We start from the raw sequence: 14,659 nt of genomic DNA, 5'->3' as shown, positions 1-14,659 counted from the left end.
TTTATTTCTATAGAATATTTTGGCCACAATTTTGTGTCTATAGAAAATATTGTCAAAATTTTGTGTCTATAGAAAATATTGTCAAAATTTTATTTCTATAGAAAATTTTGTCAAAATTTTATTTCTATAGAAAATTTTGTCAAAAATTGTATTTCATCAGAAAATTTTGTTAATAAAGAAAATTTTGTCAAAATTTATTTCTATAGAAAATTTTATCAAAATTTTATTTCTATAGAAAAATTAGTCAAAATTGTGTTTCTATTGAAAATATTGTCAAAATTTTATTTCTGTAGAATTTTTTTTTTTCAAAATTTTATTTCTATAGAAAATTTTCTCAACATTTTATTTCTATAGTAAATTTTGTCAAAATTTTATTTCTGTATAATTTTTTTTTTCAAATTTTATTTCTAAAAAAAATTATTTCTAAAATTTCAAAAAAAATTATGTCATTATGTCAAAATTTTATTGCTATAGAAAATTTTGACAAAAATTATTTCTGTTTTGATCTCAGCTTAAAAACCATTGCGTTGAATAAACTACAAGAGTAGCTTAACCAACAGAGGAAAAGTATGTTTGTCAAATTTATTTCGGCAGAGCCCTATAGACTGCAAGATGGTTGGATGAAAGCACGTTTCAGAATTACCACATTCCTCATCAGCATCCTCTACTTGCAGCAAAACTATCAACCAATTATCAGAACAAATTCTGGTAGTTCACCAAACCCAAAGTGAACCACACTTGAACCTTCCGCGTCCATCCAACAATCTTGCAGTATGTAGAGCTTTGCCGAAATAAATTTAAGAAACATTATTTTCCTCTGTTGGTTAAGCTACTCTTGTAGTTTAGTCAACGCAATGGTTTTTAAGATGAGATCAAAACAACAAATATGATTGACGTACAAACCAACAATGACGAAACAAAAAAACTTATTTCTGTAGAAAATTTAGCCAAAATTTTATTTCTGTAGAAAATTATTTCTATATAAAATTTTTATAAAATTTTCTTTCTATACAAAATTTTTGCATAATTTTGTATCTATATAAAATATTTTAAATTTTGTTTCTGCACAAAATTTTATATCTGTAGAAAATATTGTTCAAATTTTATTTCTGTATAAATTTTCGTCAAAACTTTATTTTTATAGAATTTTTTGTCAAAATTTAATTTCTACAGAAAATTTTGTCGAAATTTTATTTCTACAGAATATTTTGTCGAAATTTTATTTCTATAGAAAATTTTGAAAAAATACCGATTCGACGAAAATGGACTAAAATCAACCAAATTCCATTTGGTCCGACCATTGGACCAAATTTAAAAATTAATCTTTTTTTGGACCAATTTTTGGTCCGATCGGACAAAAATGGCAACCATGTTAGACACTGTTATGTCGCTGACACAAATTTTGTAATTTCAGCGAAACTTCTTCGTAATCATAAAGAAAAGCTCCCAGAAAAAAAAGCATCGCCAAAAAAGTATTGAAAATGTTCTTTCTGGATCCGGAAGTGGTGCAAAATTGGAGCAGAAGCGATGAATTTAACGTGGGCTTGTCATAGGACGGATGTCCACCATTTCAACTGCCGTTGCACTGAGTTTGCATCACTTCTTTTGGTATGATCCGAATTCAGTGTTTTGGATGTGAATTAAAATAATTGTATTTCATGTTAGCCTGATACTGAAACAGGCAATTAACGTCCAAATGCATTGTATCTAATTTTTACAATTATTAATCGAGCTTTTATGGACAGATTTAGATTAAGGAACAGTTTTTTCGTCCTTGCAGAAGCAGGCGAGATAGACACAGGGTTTCTTTAGCACTGGGACCGGTCCCTTAGTCGGCTGGGACCGGTCCCTTAGTCGATTTAGCGATATCCGTCTGTGAATACATATGTTATTTTAATCAATATCTAGGTCGCAGTATTAGTGCAAACAACTTGATATTTGACACAAGTCCATTTTTGGATCAGCAACCCTATCCTTACTGATCGTATGTTTCAAATTTCATTAAATAAATAAACACCATTGAACATTTTCAAAAAAAAAAAAATGTGTAACCAAAAGAAAACATGAACCGAAATCGTAAATTCTGATCCTAAGTGTCATACAGCGTGTTACCAATTGCTTTAAAAGTGCTAATGATTCCGGTACAAATTTCGTCATTACTACAAATTACAAACAAAATAAACACCATTTCGAAAATACCATAAAAAAGTGAGAACTAAAACCAAGACAACGTCGACGAAGGTAAAAATATACAAAAAAGTGAATATATTTTACAATTAACCATGCAAACTTTATGGTCTAAACAAAAAAGCTTTCAATGGTCTCTCCCACGATATTACAAAAGCACTCTCATTTAAATCGTCTAATATTTTCAAATCACCAAATGTCGATAGCACTCTCAATTACTTTCAAAATTTTCTCATCTTATCCATGTCTTCGTTTATGATCACATTTATTCTTCTCAATGTCCACGATCCTTTATTCTTTTCAATTTAATGACAATGTCTTCCTTTGTCTGTCTGCTTCTGTAGTTATTTTTCTACAATCAACGTGAAAAAGGGCCTTCTTGGCAGAATGACTACCAGTTTGGCCTCATATCGACGCGGTAAAACAAAAAGTAAATCAAATTCCGATATTCGTTCGATTGCCGCCAATGATATGAATAATGGCAATCACATAGATTCCGACAATATTGGCCACTTAAGGCGTGCTTCAAGTGATGATCTTTCGGATTTGGCAGAGATTATGGATGATTCAATGGATCAGGATGATTTCGATATGTCGAAGGAGGCGAGTGTAACTGGAGTACGTAAAGAGCAAAATAATCGTCGAAATGTGGTTAGGTGAGATTATAGTATTATGGGAATATTTTGTAGTTACTAAATAGAGATAAGACAGTCGGTTAAATTTATAAGAGTCTGCTAAATTGGATAATTGGAAATTAATTCTCGTATTCAAAAATTAAGCTCCAATATCAATTTATATTTTTCCTTGGCTATGATATATGAGAACGGAATTACAAGATCGATAAAACGCAACTTCTGCGAATTTTTGTAGGGAATGGTAAATTGACAAAGTGGTATAATTTCCCTCTAAATATCTAGACCAAGTAAATGATGAACGATGGCAACAAAGAAAATGTAATACAGGGTAGGATAATTCTTTGGATGGACACTTATTTCCCAGGTTGTCGCATATTACGAATCGTTGCAACTGAGTCACCCGACACCATTTAAGCCGCCGAAATCGGATGAGATAATAAATTGTGCCCCTTTTAAAACGTCATTTTCCCATAATGTCAAACACTTCCATATAACCCACAATGCATTTTTTCATGTAATTTAACCACAGATTAGATTAGGTATGGTGTTGTTATAGACAAACTTGGACTAATAAATCCATAACTATGAGTTTCACTTGATTCCATGAGATATGTCTTCAGCAATAGAGAGCAGTTGCCCAAAAAATAATCTACCAAATTTTGAAGAAAATTTTACCACAAATCTACCAAATTTAAAAATTTTATTTTGAAGTTTTGATCATTAATTTTTGTTAGTATGCATAAAATATTTTTTTCTCGGAATGATAGCCTTTGGGTGCAAAAATATCCCCGGAATTGTAAATATGTCACAATTGACTTGAATGTATGAAATAACACGAAAATTAAAACTGAATTTGGAATTTGGATGGATTTTGATTTGGAATTTGGATCGAATTTATAGAAAATTTCACCAAAATTTTATTTCTATAGAAAATTTTGTCAAAATTTTATTTCTATAGAAAATTTTGTCAAAATTTTATTTTTATAGAATATTTTCCCAAAATATTATTTCCATAGAAAATTTTTTCAATATGTCATTGCTATAAAATTTTTGTGAAAATTAAATTGTGTCAAAATTTAATTTCTATAGAAATTTTGTCAAAATTTTATTTTTATGGACAATTTTCTCAAAATTTTATTTCTATAGAATTTTTTTTTCAAAATTTTATTTCTATAGAATATTTTGTCAATATTCTATTTTTTATGGACAATTTTCTCAAAATTGTATTTCTATAGAATATTTTGCCAAAATTTTATTTTTTAACGACAATTTTCTCAAAATTTTATTTTTATAGAAAATTTTGTCAACATTTAATTTTATATAGACAATTTTCTCAACACTTTATTTCTTTAGAAAATTTTGTCAAAATTTTATTTCTATAGAAAATTTTCGCAAAATGTTATTTCTATAGACAATTATCTCAAAATTTTATTTCTATAGAAAATTTTCTCAAAATTTTATTTCTATAGACAATTATCTCAACATTTTTTTCCTATAGAAAATTTCGTCAACATTTTATTTCTTTTGAAAATTTTGTCAAAACTTTATTTCTATAGAAAATTTTGTCAAAATTTTATTTCTTTAGAAAAATTTCTCAAAATTTTATTTCTATAGACAATTTTTTTTAAAATTTTATTTCTATAGACAATTTTCTCAAAATTTTATTTCTATAGAAAATTTTGTCACAATTTTATTTTTATAAGAAATTTTATTGCTATAGACAATTTTCTCAAAACTTTATTTCTGTAGAAAATTTTCTCAAAACTTTATTTCTATAGAAAATTTTATAAAAATTTTATTTCTATAGAAAAATTTCTCAAAATTTAATTTCTATAGACAATTTTCTTCTTTTACTTCTTTATAATCAATTTTCTCCAAAATTTTTTTTTTGAAAATTTTGTCAAAATTTTATTTCTATAGAAAATTTTGTCAAAATTTTATTTCTGCAGAAAATTTTGTCAAAATTTTATGTCTATAGAAAATTTTCCCAAAATATTATTTCTATAGACAATTATCTCAAAATTGTATTTCCTATAGAAAATTTTGTCAAATTTTATTTCTATAAACAATTTTCTCAAAATTTTATTTCTATAGACAATTTTCTTAAAATTTTATTTCTACAGACAATTTTCTCAAAATGTTATTTCTATAGAAAATTTTGTCAACATTTTAGTTTTATCAACAATTTTGTCACATTTTTATTACTATAGAAAATTTTATTTATATAGATATTTTTCTGAAAATTTTATTTCTCTAGACAATTTTCTTAAAATTTTATTTCTATAGATAATTTTCTCAAAATTGTATTTCTATAGAAAATGTTGTCAAAATTTTAGTTTTATAAAAAAATTTATTTCTATAGACATTTTTCTGAAAATTTTATTTCTATAGAAAATGTTCTCAAAATTTTATTTCTATAGACAATTTTCTTTTTTTTCTATAGAAAGTTTTCTCAAATTTATTTTCTTTAGAAAATTTTGTCAAAATTTCATTTCTATTGAAAATTTTGTCAAAATTTTATTTTTATAAAAAATTTTGTCTCAATTTTATTGCTATAGAAATTTTTCTCAAAATGTTATTTCTATAGAAAATTTTGTCAAAATTTTATTTCTATAGACAATTTTCTCACATTTTTTCTATAGAAAATTTTATCAAAATTGTTTTCATTAGAAAATTTTCTCAAAATGTTATTTCTATAGAAAATTGTGTCAAAATTTTATCTCTATAGAAAATTGTGTCAAAATTTTATCTCTATAGACAATTTTCTCAATTTCTCTATAGAAAAATTTGTCAAAACCTAATTTCTGTAGACAATTTTCACAAACTTTTACTTTTTTATAGGAAAATTTTCTCTTTTTTTTCAATTTTTTTAAATTTTATTTCTATAGACAATTTTCTCCAAATTTTATTTCTATAGACAATTTTTTTTAAATTTTACTTCTATAGACAATTTTCTCAAAATTTTATTTCTATAGAAAATTTTGTCAAAACTTTAGTTCTATAAAAAATCTTGTCACAATTTTATTACTATAGACAATTTCCTCAAAATTGTATTTCTATGGAAAATTTTCTCAAAATGTTATTTCTATAGGCAATTTTATTACAATTTTTTCTATAGAAAGTTTTCTCAAATTTATTTTCTTTAGAAAATTTTCTCTAAATTGTATTTCTATAGAAAACTTTGTCAAAATTTTAGTTCTATAGAAAATCTTGTCACAATTTTATTACAATAGACAATTTCCTCAAAACTTTATTTATATGGAAAAATTTCTCAAAATCTTATTTCTATAGGCAATTTTCTTAATTTTTCTATAGAAAGTTTTCTCAAATTTTTTTTCTTTAGAAAAATTATAATTTTTTTCTTATTCCTATAGACAATTTTCTCATATTTTTTATATAGAAAATTTTCCCAAATTATTTTCTTTACAAAATTTTCACAAAATGTTATTTCTATAGAAAATTTTCTCAAAATTTTATTTCTATAGAAAATTTTATCAAAATTTTATTTCTATAGACAATTATCTCAACATTTTTTCCTATAGAAAATTTTGTCAAAACTTTATTTCTATAGAAAACTTTCCCAAAATTTAATTTCTATAGAAAATTTTCTCAAAATTTTATTTCTATAGACAATTTTCTTAAAATTTTATTTTTATAGACAATTTTCTCAAAATTTTATTTCTATAGAAAACTTTGTCAAAACTTTAGTTCTATAAAAAATCTTGTTACAATTTTATTACTATAGACAATTTCCTCAAAATTTTATTTCTATGGAAAATTTTCTCAAAATCTTATTTCTATAGGCAATTTTCTTAATTTTTCTATAGAAAGTTTTCTCAGATTTATTTTCTTTAGAAAATTTTCTCGACATTGTATTTCTATAGAAAACTTCGTCAAAACTTTAGTTCTATAAAAAATCTTGTTACAATTTTATTACTATAGACAATTTCCTCAAAATTTTATTTCTATGGAAATTTTTCTCAAAATTTTATTTCTATAGACAATTTTTTCATATTTTTTCTATAGAGAATTTTCTCAAAATTATTTTCTTTAGAAAATTTTCACAAAATGTTATTTCTATGGACAATTTTCTCAATATTTGATTCTATAGACAATTTTATTTCTATAGAAAATTTTATCAAAGTTTTATTTCTATAGACAATTATCTCAACATATTTTTCCTATAGAAAATTTTGTCAAATTTTATTTCTATAGAAAATTTTCCCAAAATTTCATTTCTATAGACAATTTTCGCAAAATGTTATTTCTATAAAAAATTTTCTCAAATTTTATTTCTATAAACAATTTTATCAAAATTTTATTTCTATAGACAAGTTTCTTAAAATTTTATTTCTATAGACAATTTTCTCAAAATTTTATTTCTATAGAAAATTTAGTCAAAATTTTAGTTTTATAAATTTTTTTTCACAATTTTATTACTATAGAAAATTTTATTTCTATAGACATTTTTGTGAAAATTGTATTTCTATAGAAATTTTTCTCAAATTTTTTTCTATAGAAAGTTTTCTCAAATTTATTTTCTTCAGAAAATTTTCTCAAAATTTTATTTCTGTTGTTTTTTTGATTTCAGCTTAAAACCATGCATTGACTAAACTACAAGTGTAGCTTAACCAAATTTAATTTTCTCAAAATTAAATTTTTAAATTTTTTTCTATAGAAATTTTTCTCAAATTTATTTTCTTTAGAAAATTTTCTCAAAATTTTATTTCTTTAGAAAATTTTGTCACAATTTTATTTTTATAAAAAATTTTATTTCTATAGAAAATTTTCTCAAAATTTTATTTCTATAAAAAATTTTCTCAAAATTTTATTTCTACAAAAAATTTTCTCAAAATTTTATTTCTATAGACAATTTTCTAAAAATTTTATTTCTATACACAATTTTCTCAAAAAATTATTTCTATAGAAAATTTTTTCAAAATTTTAGTTTTGTAAATAATTTTGTCACAATTTTATTACTATAGAAAATTTTATTTCTATAGAAATTTTTGTCAAAATTTTATTTCTATAGACAATTTTCTTAAAATTTTATTTCTATAGATAGTTTTCTCAAAATTGTATTTCTATAGAAAATGTTGTCAAATTTGTAGTTTTATAAAAAATTTTGTCGCAATTTTATTTATTTCTATAGACATTTTTCTGAAAATTTAATTTCTATAGAAAATGTTCTCAAAATTTTATTTCTATAGACAATTTTCTTAATTTTTTTCTATAGAAAGTTTTCTTAAATTTATTTTCTTTAGAAAATTTTGTCAAAATTTTATTTCTATAGAAAATTTTGTCAAAAATTTATTTTTATAAAAAAATTTTGTCACAATTTTATTGCTATAGAAATTTTTCTCAAAATGTTATTCCTATAGAAAATTTTCTCAAAATTTTATTTCTATAGACAATTTTCTTACATTTTTTTCTATAGAAAATTGCGTCAAAATATTATTTCTATAGAAAATTTTGTCAAAATTTTATTTCTATTGAAATTTTTGTCAAAATTTTATTTCTGTAGACAATTTCCTCAAAATTATATTTCTATTGAAAATTTTCTCAAAATGTTAGTTCTATAGCGAATTTTCTCAAAATTTTACTTCTATAAAAAGTTTTCTCAAAATTTTTATCTATGGATAATTTTCTCAAAATTTTATTTATGTAGAAAATCGAAGTACATTTTAATTGAAGACGAATGTTTTGCAAAATCTACCAAAGCAGCAAGAATTCTACCAATCTACCAAAAAGTAAAAAATCTACCATTTGTGGTAAAATTCTACCAAATGCGACAACCGTGCCCATGGCCCTTTGTATGCCGTACCATATATTCTGTTTGTAATGTCTGTCTTATTGATTTCAAAACTCATTTTTCATTCTCAAAGATCTGCAAGATTATCTCTTGGAAATTTACTGAAATTTAAGGATTTCCAACCCTAGGAAATTCATATTCCTAACTAGAGCATTCCAAGTAACCGATATAAAAAGAGGACATCATATTATTCTACGGAACACCATGGTGAATTACCCACCCATACGTCTCACCCACAAATTTTGAATTGTTGCTTTCATATTGAAAGTAAACTATTTCTAATTCTTTCCCAATGACCCACAACATGTAATTTCCATATGCCATGGAAAGTGTGGCATGAAATACAACATCAGCAAACTCAAGGACGTCGTTGAACATTTTGTATATCGGCTGCTAACTATGCACGCATCACATGCCATCAGCAGACTATATGCTTCGTTAAATCAAAAGACTTAGAAAACAAGCGTAACAACTTTTATTCAACCACCAGCAGCAGAATGGCAAAAACAAAAGACTCAAGCAACAAGCGTTGAATTTTTTGAAGTTCAATGCTTTTCCATGGCAACGAAACCAACACTTAAGATCGTTGATATAGCCAGACGAAAAACTTTCATTCGAATAACCGTTACAAATGAAAATATTTGCCAAAAGAGTTTACTTTCTAAAAGCATCCTGCAAGAAAAAAACAAAAAAAAAACCAAAATCTAGAACTCTAACGGTGTCTTTGCCACTAACGTACCATAACCGATTTTGATGTCATTATTTTTGATCAAAGCTGTATGTGGAAAATACAAAGTAGCACAATGCATGTTTAAAAAGCAAATGGTAACATTTAGAATTCATATAAGCAAAATGAACGACATTTTTTTAGGAAAGATCCAAAGCAATGGCGACATGAGTGCATTCAAATGTATCGGTTTCCATATTCTGCCGAAAAATCCATTGACTTTGAAACAATTTTCGTTATAGTTTCAGCTCACGACTAGTCACTAGAGACGTCTACTTTTTTCCCAGTCTTAAAATATTTTAGATATTTTCTTCGTTGTTTGTTTTTCTTTTTCGCATTGAGCCATCAATATGTGAAACATTTCCAGCTTTAAATAAAAATTAATTAGAAATAATTCTATCTTGTTTGTAGGTCACAACTATAGTTGTGTCCATATCCATTCAGTGCAAGCAGTAGTCGTTTTATTCTTGTTTGCCATTTTAGTGTGTATGTGTGTGTATTTTTTCTCCTTTTTGGTCATTAATTTTATCGTTTTGTTTTTTGTTCCGTTCCTCAACAGCGCCAATACGCAAATGGACAATGATGTCACACCAGTTTACTTGGCTGCACAAGAAGGCCACTTGGAAGTGCTGAAATTTCTTGTATTGGAGGCGGGTGGTTCACTCTATGTTCGGGCCCGCGATGGTATGGCTCCTATACATGCTGCCTCACAAATGGGATGTTTGGATTGTGTCAAATGGATGGTAAGTAGCATTGTATTATTAATTCAAAATGTATACACTGAAAAAAAAAAGCTAGCCCAGTTCCGAATATTTTGTCTTTACAACAATCAATATACCATACTCTTCACCACTACTGTGGTACTACAGAGTTTAATAAGTTTGTACATTTGTATTTAACGCCTAAAAGGACCAGTCTGAGACCCGTCGCTTAGTATACCAATCGTCTTTGAATTATATTCTAAGTCGATTTAGCGATGTCCGTCTGTCTGTCGGTTCATGTATTTTTGTGTGCAAAATTTGGTATAGGATCATACTTCGGTTCAAAGACAATCTCTTTTGTTTTTCGACAAAAAATCACTATATTGAAAACAAATGCAACAACTTTAAAATCATCGTACATGACTATCCATTGTATTTCCATGTACCAAGGAATGCAATAAATATTACGGTTTTATGATTGTGACAAGAAAATCAGGTTGTTTTGTCAGTTTATTTACATATCCTGTTTTAGTTTGCATTTTTCTTTCAACACCGCGATTGTACGTACGATCTCCCAACTAAGGCACTTTTTTTCCATACGTCTTAAATTAAATTGTCAACTAAGATATAAAGTTAAAGTGAAGAAAGTCATAGTGAAGAAATTGACGTTGACAATGCCAATGAAAACAAGTATATACAGCAGTAAATTCGGCCGGGCCGAATCTTAAATACCCACCACCATGAATCAAATATAATAGCTTACTTTGAAAACTCGTCGTCGTAGCGGGTTTCTTGATAATATATAGAATTTTAGGGGGTTTGATGACAAATTTTCTCCCAAGCAAATTAGTTCAACCAGATTCTACCTATGAAGACTATATCAGATTTTGGACTTATGAGAACCAATTTTTTTTGAGTTTTAGAGAAATCATAAACATATCGTGTATATGATGAAATAACGCCTTGATTTGAAATCTCAAATCGGTAGATTTTTTTTCGACATTATTTAAATGAATCCGATGAGTAAAATCTGAAAATTTTACTTTCAATTTCAAGCAATTTTCATGATCAGTGCGCCTGTTATACCCTGAAAGAAGTGTTTTCTTTTCTGAGGAACGAAATTTTAGACAAGCAAAGTTTTTTTTTTTTGACACAAATTTTCGAGACAATCGTTGAATCGCTTATTAAAAATTCGGATTAGTTTGCTCTAAACGAAAATACTTTATACGAAAGGGAAATTTCGTTTGTCAAAAATTTCATTCCGGAGGAAAATATTTTTTCTTTAGGTGTACCCTCAAGAAGTTAAATCGGTCTTATCGATGCCTTACCAAACGGATCGGTAAAAATACATGCGATACAGATTTTGGAGGGTCTAAAATACCAGTATATTTACATTTTCGGGCAAAAAGGATAAAAACTACGGTTTCTAGAAGCCCACGGAGTTAAATCTGGAGATCGGTCTTTGTGGAGGCTATACTAAAATATGGGTCGACACACACCATATTCGGCTGACCTATTTGTGGTCAGCCGGATCCCAGAAGTCTATAAATAAATTCGGGAGTTAGGTATATATGGGGGCAATACCAAAACATGGACCAATACTCACCACCTCTTAATGTTCCTCAAATTCCACTTTCAGATGAATTGGGTGAAAACTACGAATTCTACACGCTCACAAAAATCGCTTCTGTAACATATACTCCCAAACATATTTTGCTTCAAGCATATACATTTTTGGCTATTGCCCAAACATTTATATGTTTGATCTCTTCCAATATATAATATGTTTGAAAGCATATTGGTCTAAACAATATATGTTTGGGTAGTCAATTTCCAAACATTTTGTATTTTTGCATCCAAATTCAATAATGTTGTCTTCCAAAAAACAATATGTTATTATGTGAACATATAATATGTTTGGAAGCATTTTGCACCCAAAAATATTATATGCTTAAAAAAATTCTCCCAAACAATATTGTGCTCAAAATTTTGTTTATTTATATATTTACAATCATAATGAATTATGAAAATAAACAGGTAATATAGGTGCTAACAACATAGGTTTTCGACCTGAATGCTCAAAATTTTGTTTCTGCCTAATTGTATATTCCCCCACATCTTTCTCACTTCCACGAGATTTTTTAGTTCTTAGCACCTTTTTCGGTAATACAAACATTGTAGAAGAAATTATTCAATTTTATGATTTTTTTTATTGTAATTTTACCTTTTGCCGGACGGGGATTCGAACAGCGGACCACACAGTTTGTAAGGATCAAAGAAGTAGCTGATCAATTGCCCAAGGAAAAATAAAATGTTAATTTTGTAATAACAAGCAACAACCACCAACTTAATTCAATATCGCTCCCTGTTAAATAGCGCTCCAAGCTACTAAACACATATATGTTTATAGGCTATTTCTAAATTAATATATGTTTGCATCCAAGCATATTATATTTAAAAACATTTTATGTCCCAAACATAATATGTTCTAACATATTAACATATATGTCCCAAACATGTTATGCTAGTTTATGAACAGTATATGCTTGCACTCAAAAATATTGTGTTTAAAAATTTGTGTTCCAAACATATAATGTTTATAGCCAAACATATGAAAAACAGTCTTTTTCATCCGTATAGAAGCCCAAGAAGTAAAATCAGGACATCAGTCTATATAAGAGCTATACCAAAACATGGACCGATACGGACCATTTCAAACACACCTTTTATGGTCCTAAAATACCTCTAGATTTCTAATTTCCGGCAAATTGGATACAAACCACGGATTATAGAAGACCCAGAAATAAAGTCGGGAGATAGGTATATATGGGGGCTATACCAAAACATGGACCGATAGGCACCATTTGCGACACACCTATTTGTGATCTTAAAATACCTCTAGATTTTCAATTTCAAGCAAATCAGCTAGAAAATATAGTCTCTAGACGCCAAAGAAGTAAAATCGGGAGATCAGTCTATATAGGGGTTATACCAAAAAATGGACTGATAACAGGTTGGCTGATAAGTCCCCGGTCTGACTCATAGATGGCGTCGCTAGTATTAAATGCATATTATTTTTATATATAGATAAAAATAATATGCATTTAATACTAGCGACGCCATCTATGTGTCAGACCGGGGACTTATCAGCCAACCTGTTATAAGTATATTGTATACTTTCTTTATCCCTTTTATAGATTATCAAAAAAAATTAACTGATTAATTGATGCATTCTCAATGCCGTTTTCTGGTTTCCTGTCTTACAAGCCCATTTATGTTCACACTCTATCATTTGTATAATTTAAACAATAGGTTAACTCATATATTGTGAAACGTAAACGACTATTTTCTCTACAATACATTCAACAATGGTATACATTTATAAACGCCTGATTTCGTTACAATTTCAAACAAAACAGACATTGTTTGAAATTTTCACAGACAATTTACAATAGGCCACAGACAATACAACTTCATATTATTAAGGAATACCAATAATCTAATAGTGAATACCAAACCGATAAATTTGCAAATCATTGTTATCAAATAAAAACTCAACAAAAATCTATCACACAGAAGATGTCTGCGAAGTTTATTATGACTATATGACTAGCCTTTTAACCATTATACAATCAATGGAAATCTTTGCAATATTGTCTCACAAATTCTGCAGCGTGTCTAAAGCTGATATGTTGAATTTGTTGAAATGATGACAACGCAATATATGAAGTAATCATAATTGATCATCAAATACCTATCAACGTCTCCTTCATGTATGAAATAGTGCTGCGTAATGGGTTGCCTAGTTGCCGACAGTCTTTACCTACTTGCCTACTTACAATTTGAAGTTGAAAATAATATTGAAACAATAACCCAATAAGCTACCGACTCATTAAATAGAAAAAGTGAAATAAAAAATCAATTAGTTTCTATCTTTTCTATATTTGTTTTCGTTAAGATTCTTTTTTGTTCCAACTGCTACATATGTTACATGAACAAACCAACCAGAAAATCACCTTTCTAAATTGTGCTAAATTATCTTTTTCAGTATTGCTAGAAGATGATATCTCTTGTCGCTAAACAGTGGTTTGAACACGAAAGAAACATTTAATATTGAAATAATTTTAATTATCTTAAAATGAAATAAAAAAAATTAAGGTGAATTAAGTTTTAAGGTATTAAAAATGTTAACCGATGAAACTAATTCTTTGTACTTTATGGGAAGCATCGCCAAATATACCATGTACCAAATTTGAAGATGTTCAATTAAAATAGTTTTGGATGTATGCAACTGTTTTAATCCGTCTAATGTATAAGTTTTATTGAGGCCTAAAGGTCCATTCTTTAGGTCTATTTTGGTCGCGTAAGTGCTAAAGACTGATGCAAGATTATAGGAAGAGCAAATTATTATCGAGATTGAATAGGAACAGTACTAAACCACCATTCGACTTTCTCTTTTGTTTTTGGAGGGAAAATCGCACTGCTAAAAGGACGAACATTTCAATACTGGCGATTTTTCTCCTTCGATGGCTATCACCCCACAGAGGGTAACCAGAGAAATCTACATAATCCCGTATTCGCAAGACTGCAGGTTTTC

At 27.3% G+C, this 14,659-nt stretch overlaps 1 protein-coding gene across 6 annotated transcripts in view; it reads left to right on the top strand.

Annotated features, from left to right (window-relative positions):
- The window catches only part of f (espin protein forked), a 368,923-nt gene that overhangs the window by 263,794 nt on the left and 90,470 nt on the right, over positions 1-14,659 (top strand). For 4 of the 6 annotated variants that reach the window (XM_075302418.1, XM_075302417.1, XM_075302419.1 and 1 more), the window contains one exon: positions 9,921-10,104. In XM_075302418.1, coding sequence (XP_075158533.1) covers positions 9,921-10,104 — 184 coding nt within the window. Of the gene's footprint in view, positions 1-1,944; positions 2,242-2,531; positions 2,844-9,920; positions 10,105-14,659 lie in introns of those variants that run through there. The other 2 variants (XM_075302422.1, XM_075302420.1) reach the window with 2 other exon arrangements.

This window comes from Haematobia irritans, chromosome 3 (assembly GCF_050003625.1).
Source record: "Haematobia irritans isolate KBUSLIRL chromosome 3, ASM5000362v1, whole genome shotgun sequence".
Classification (NCBI taxonomy): domain Eukaryota; kingdom Metazoa; phylum Arthropoda; class Insecta; order Diptera; family Muscidae; genus Haematobia; species Haematobia irritans.
The sequence above is the reverse complement of the archived record's forward strand: the minus strand, read 5'-3'. Positions and strand labels throughout refer to the sequence as shown.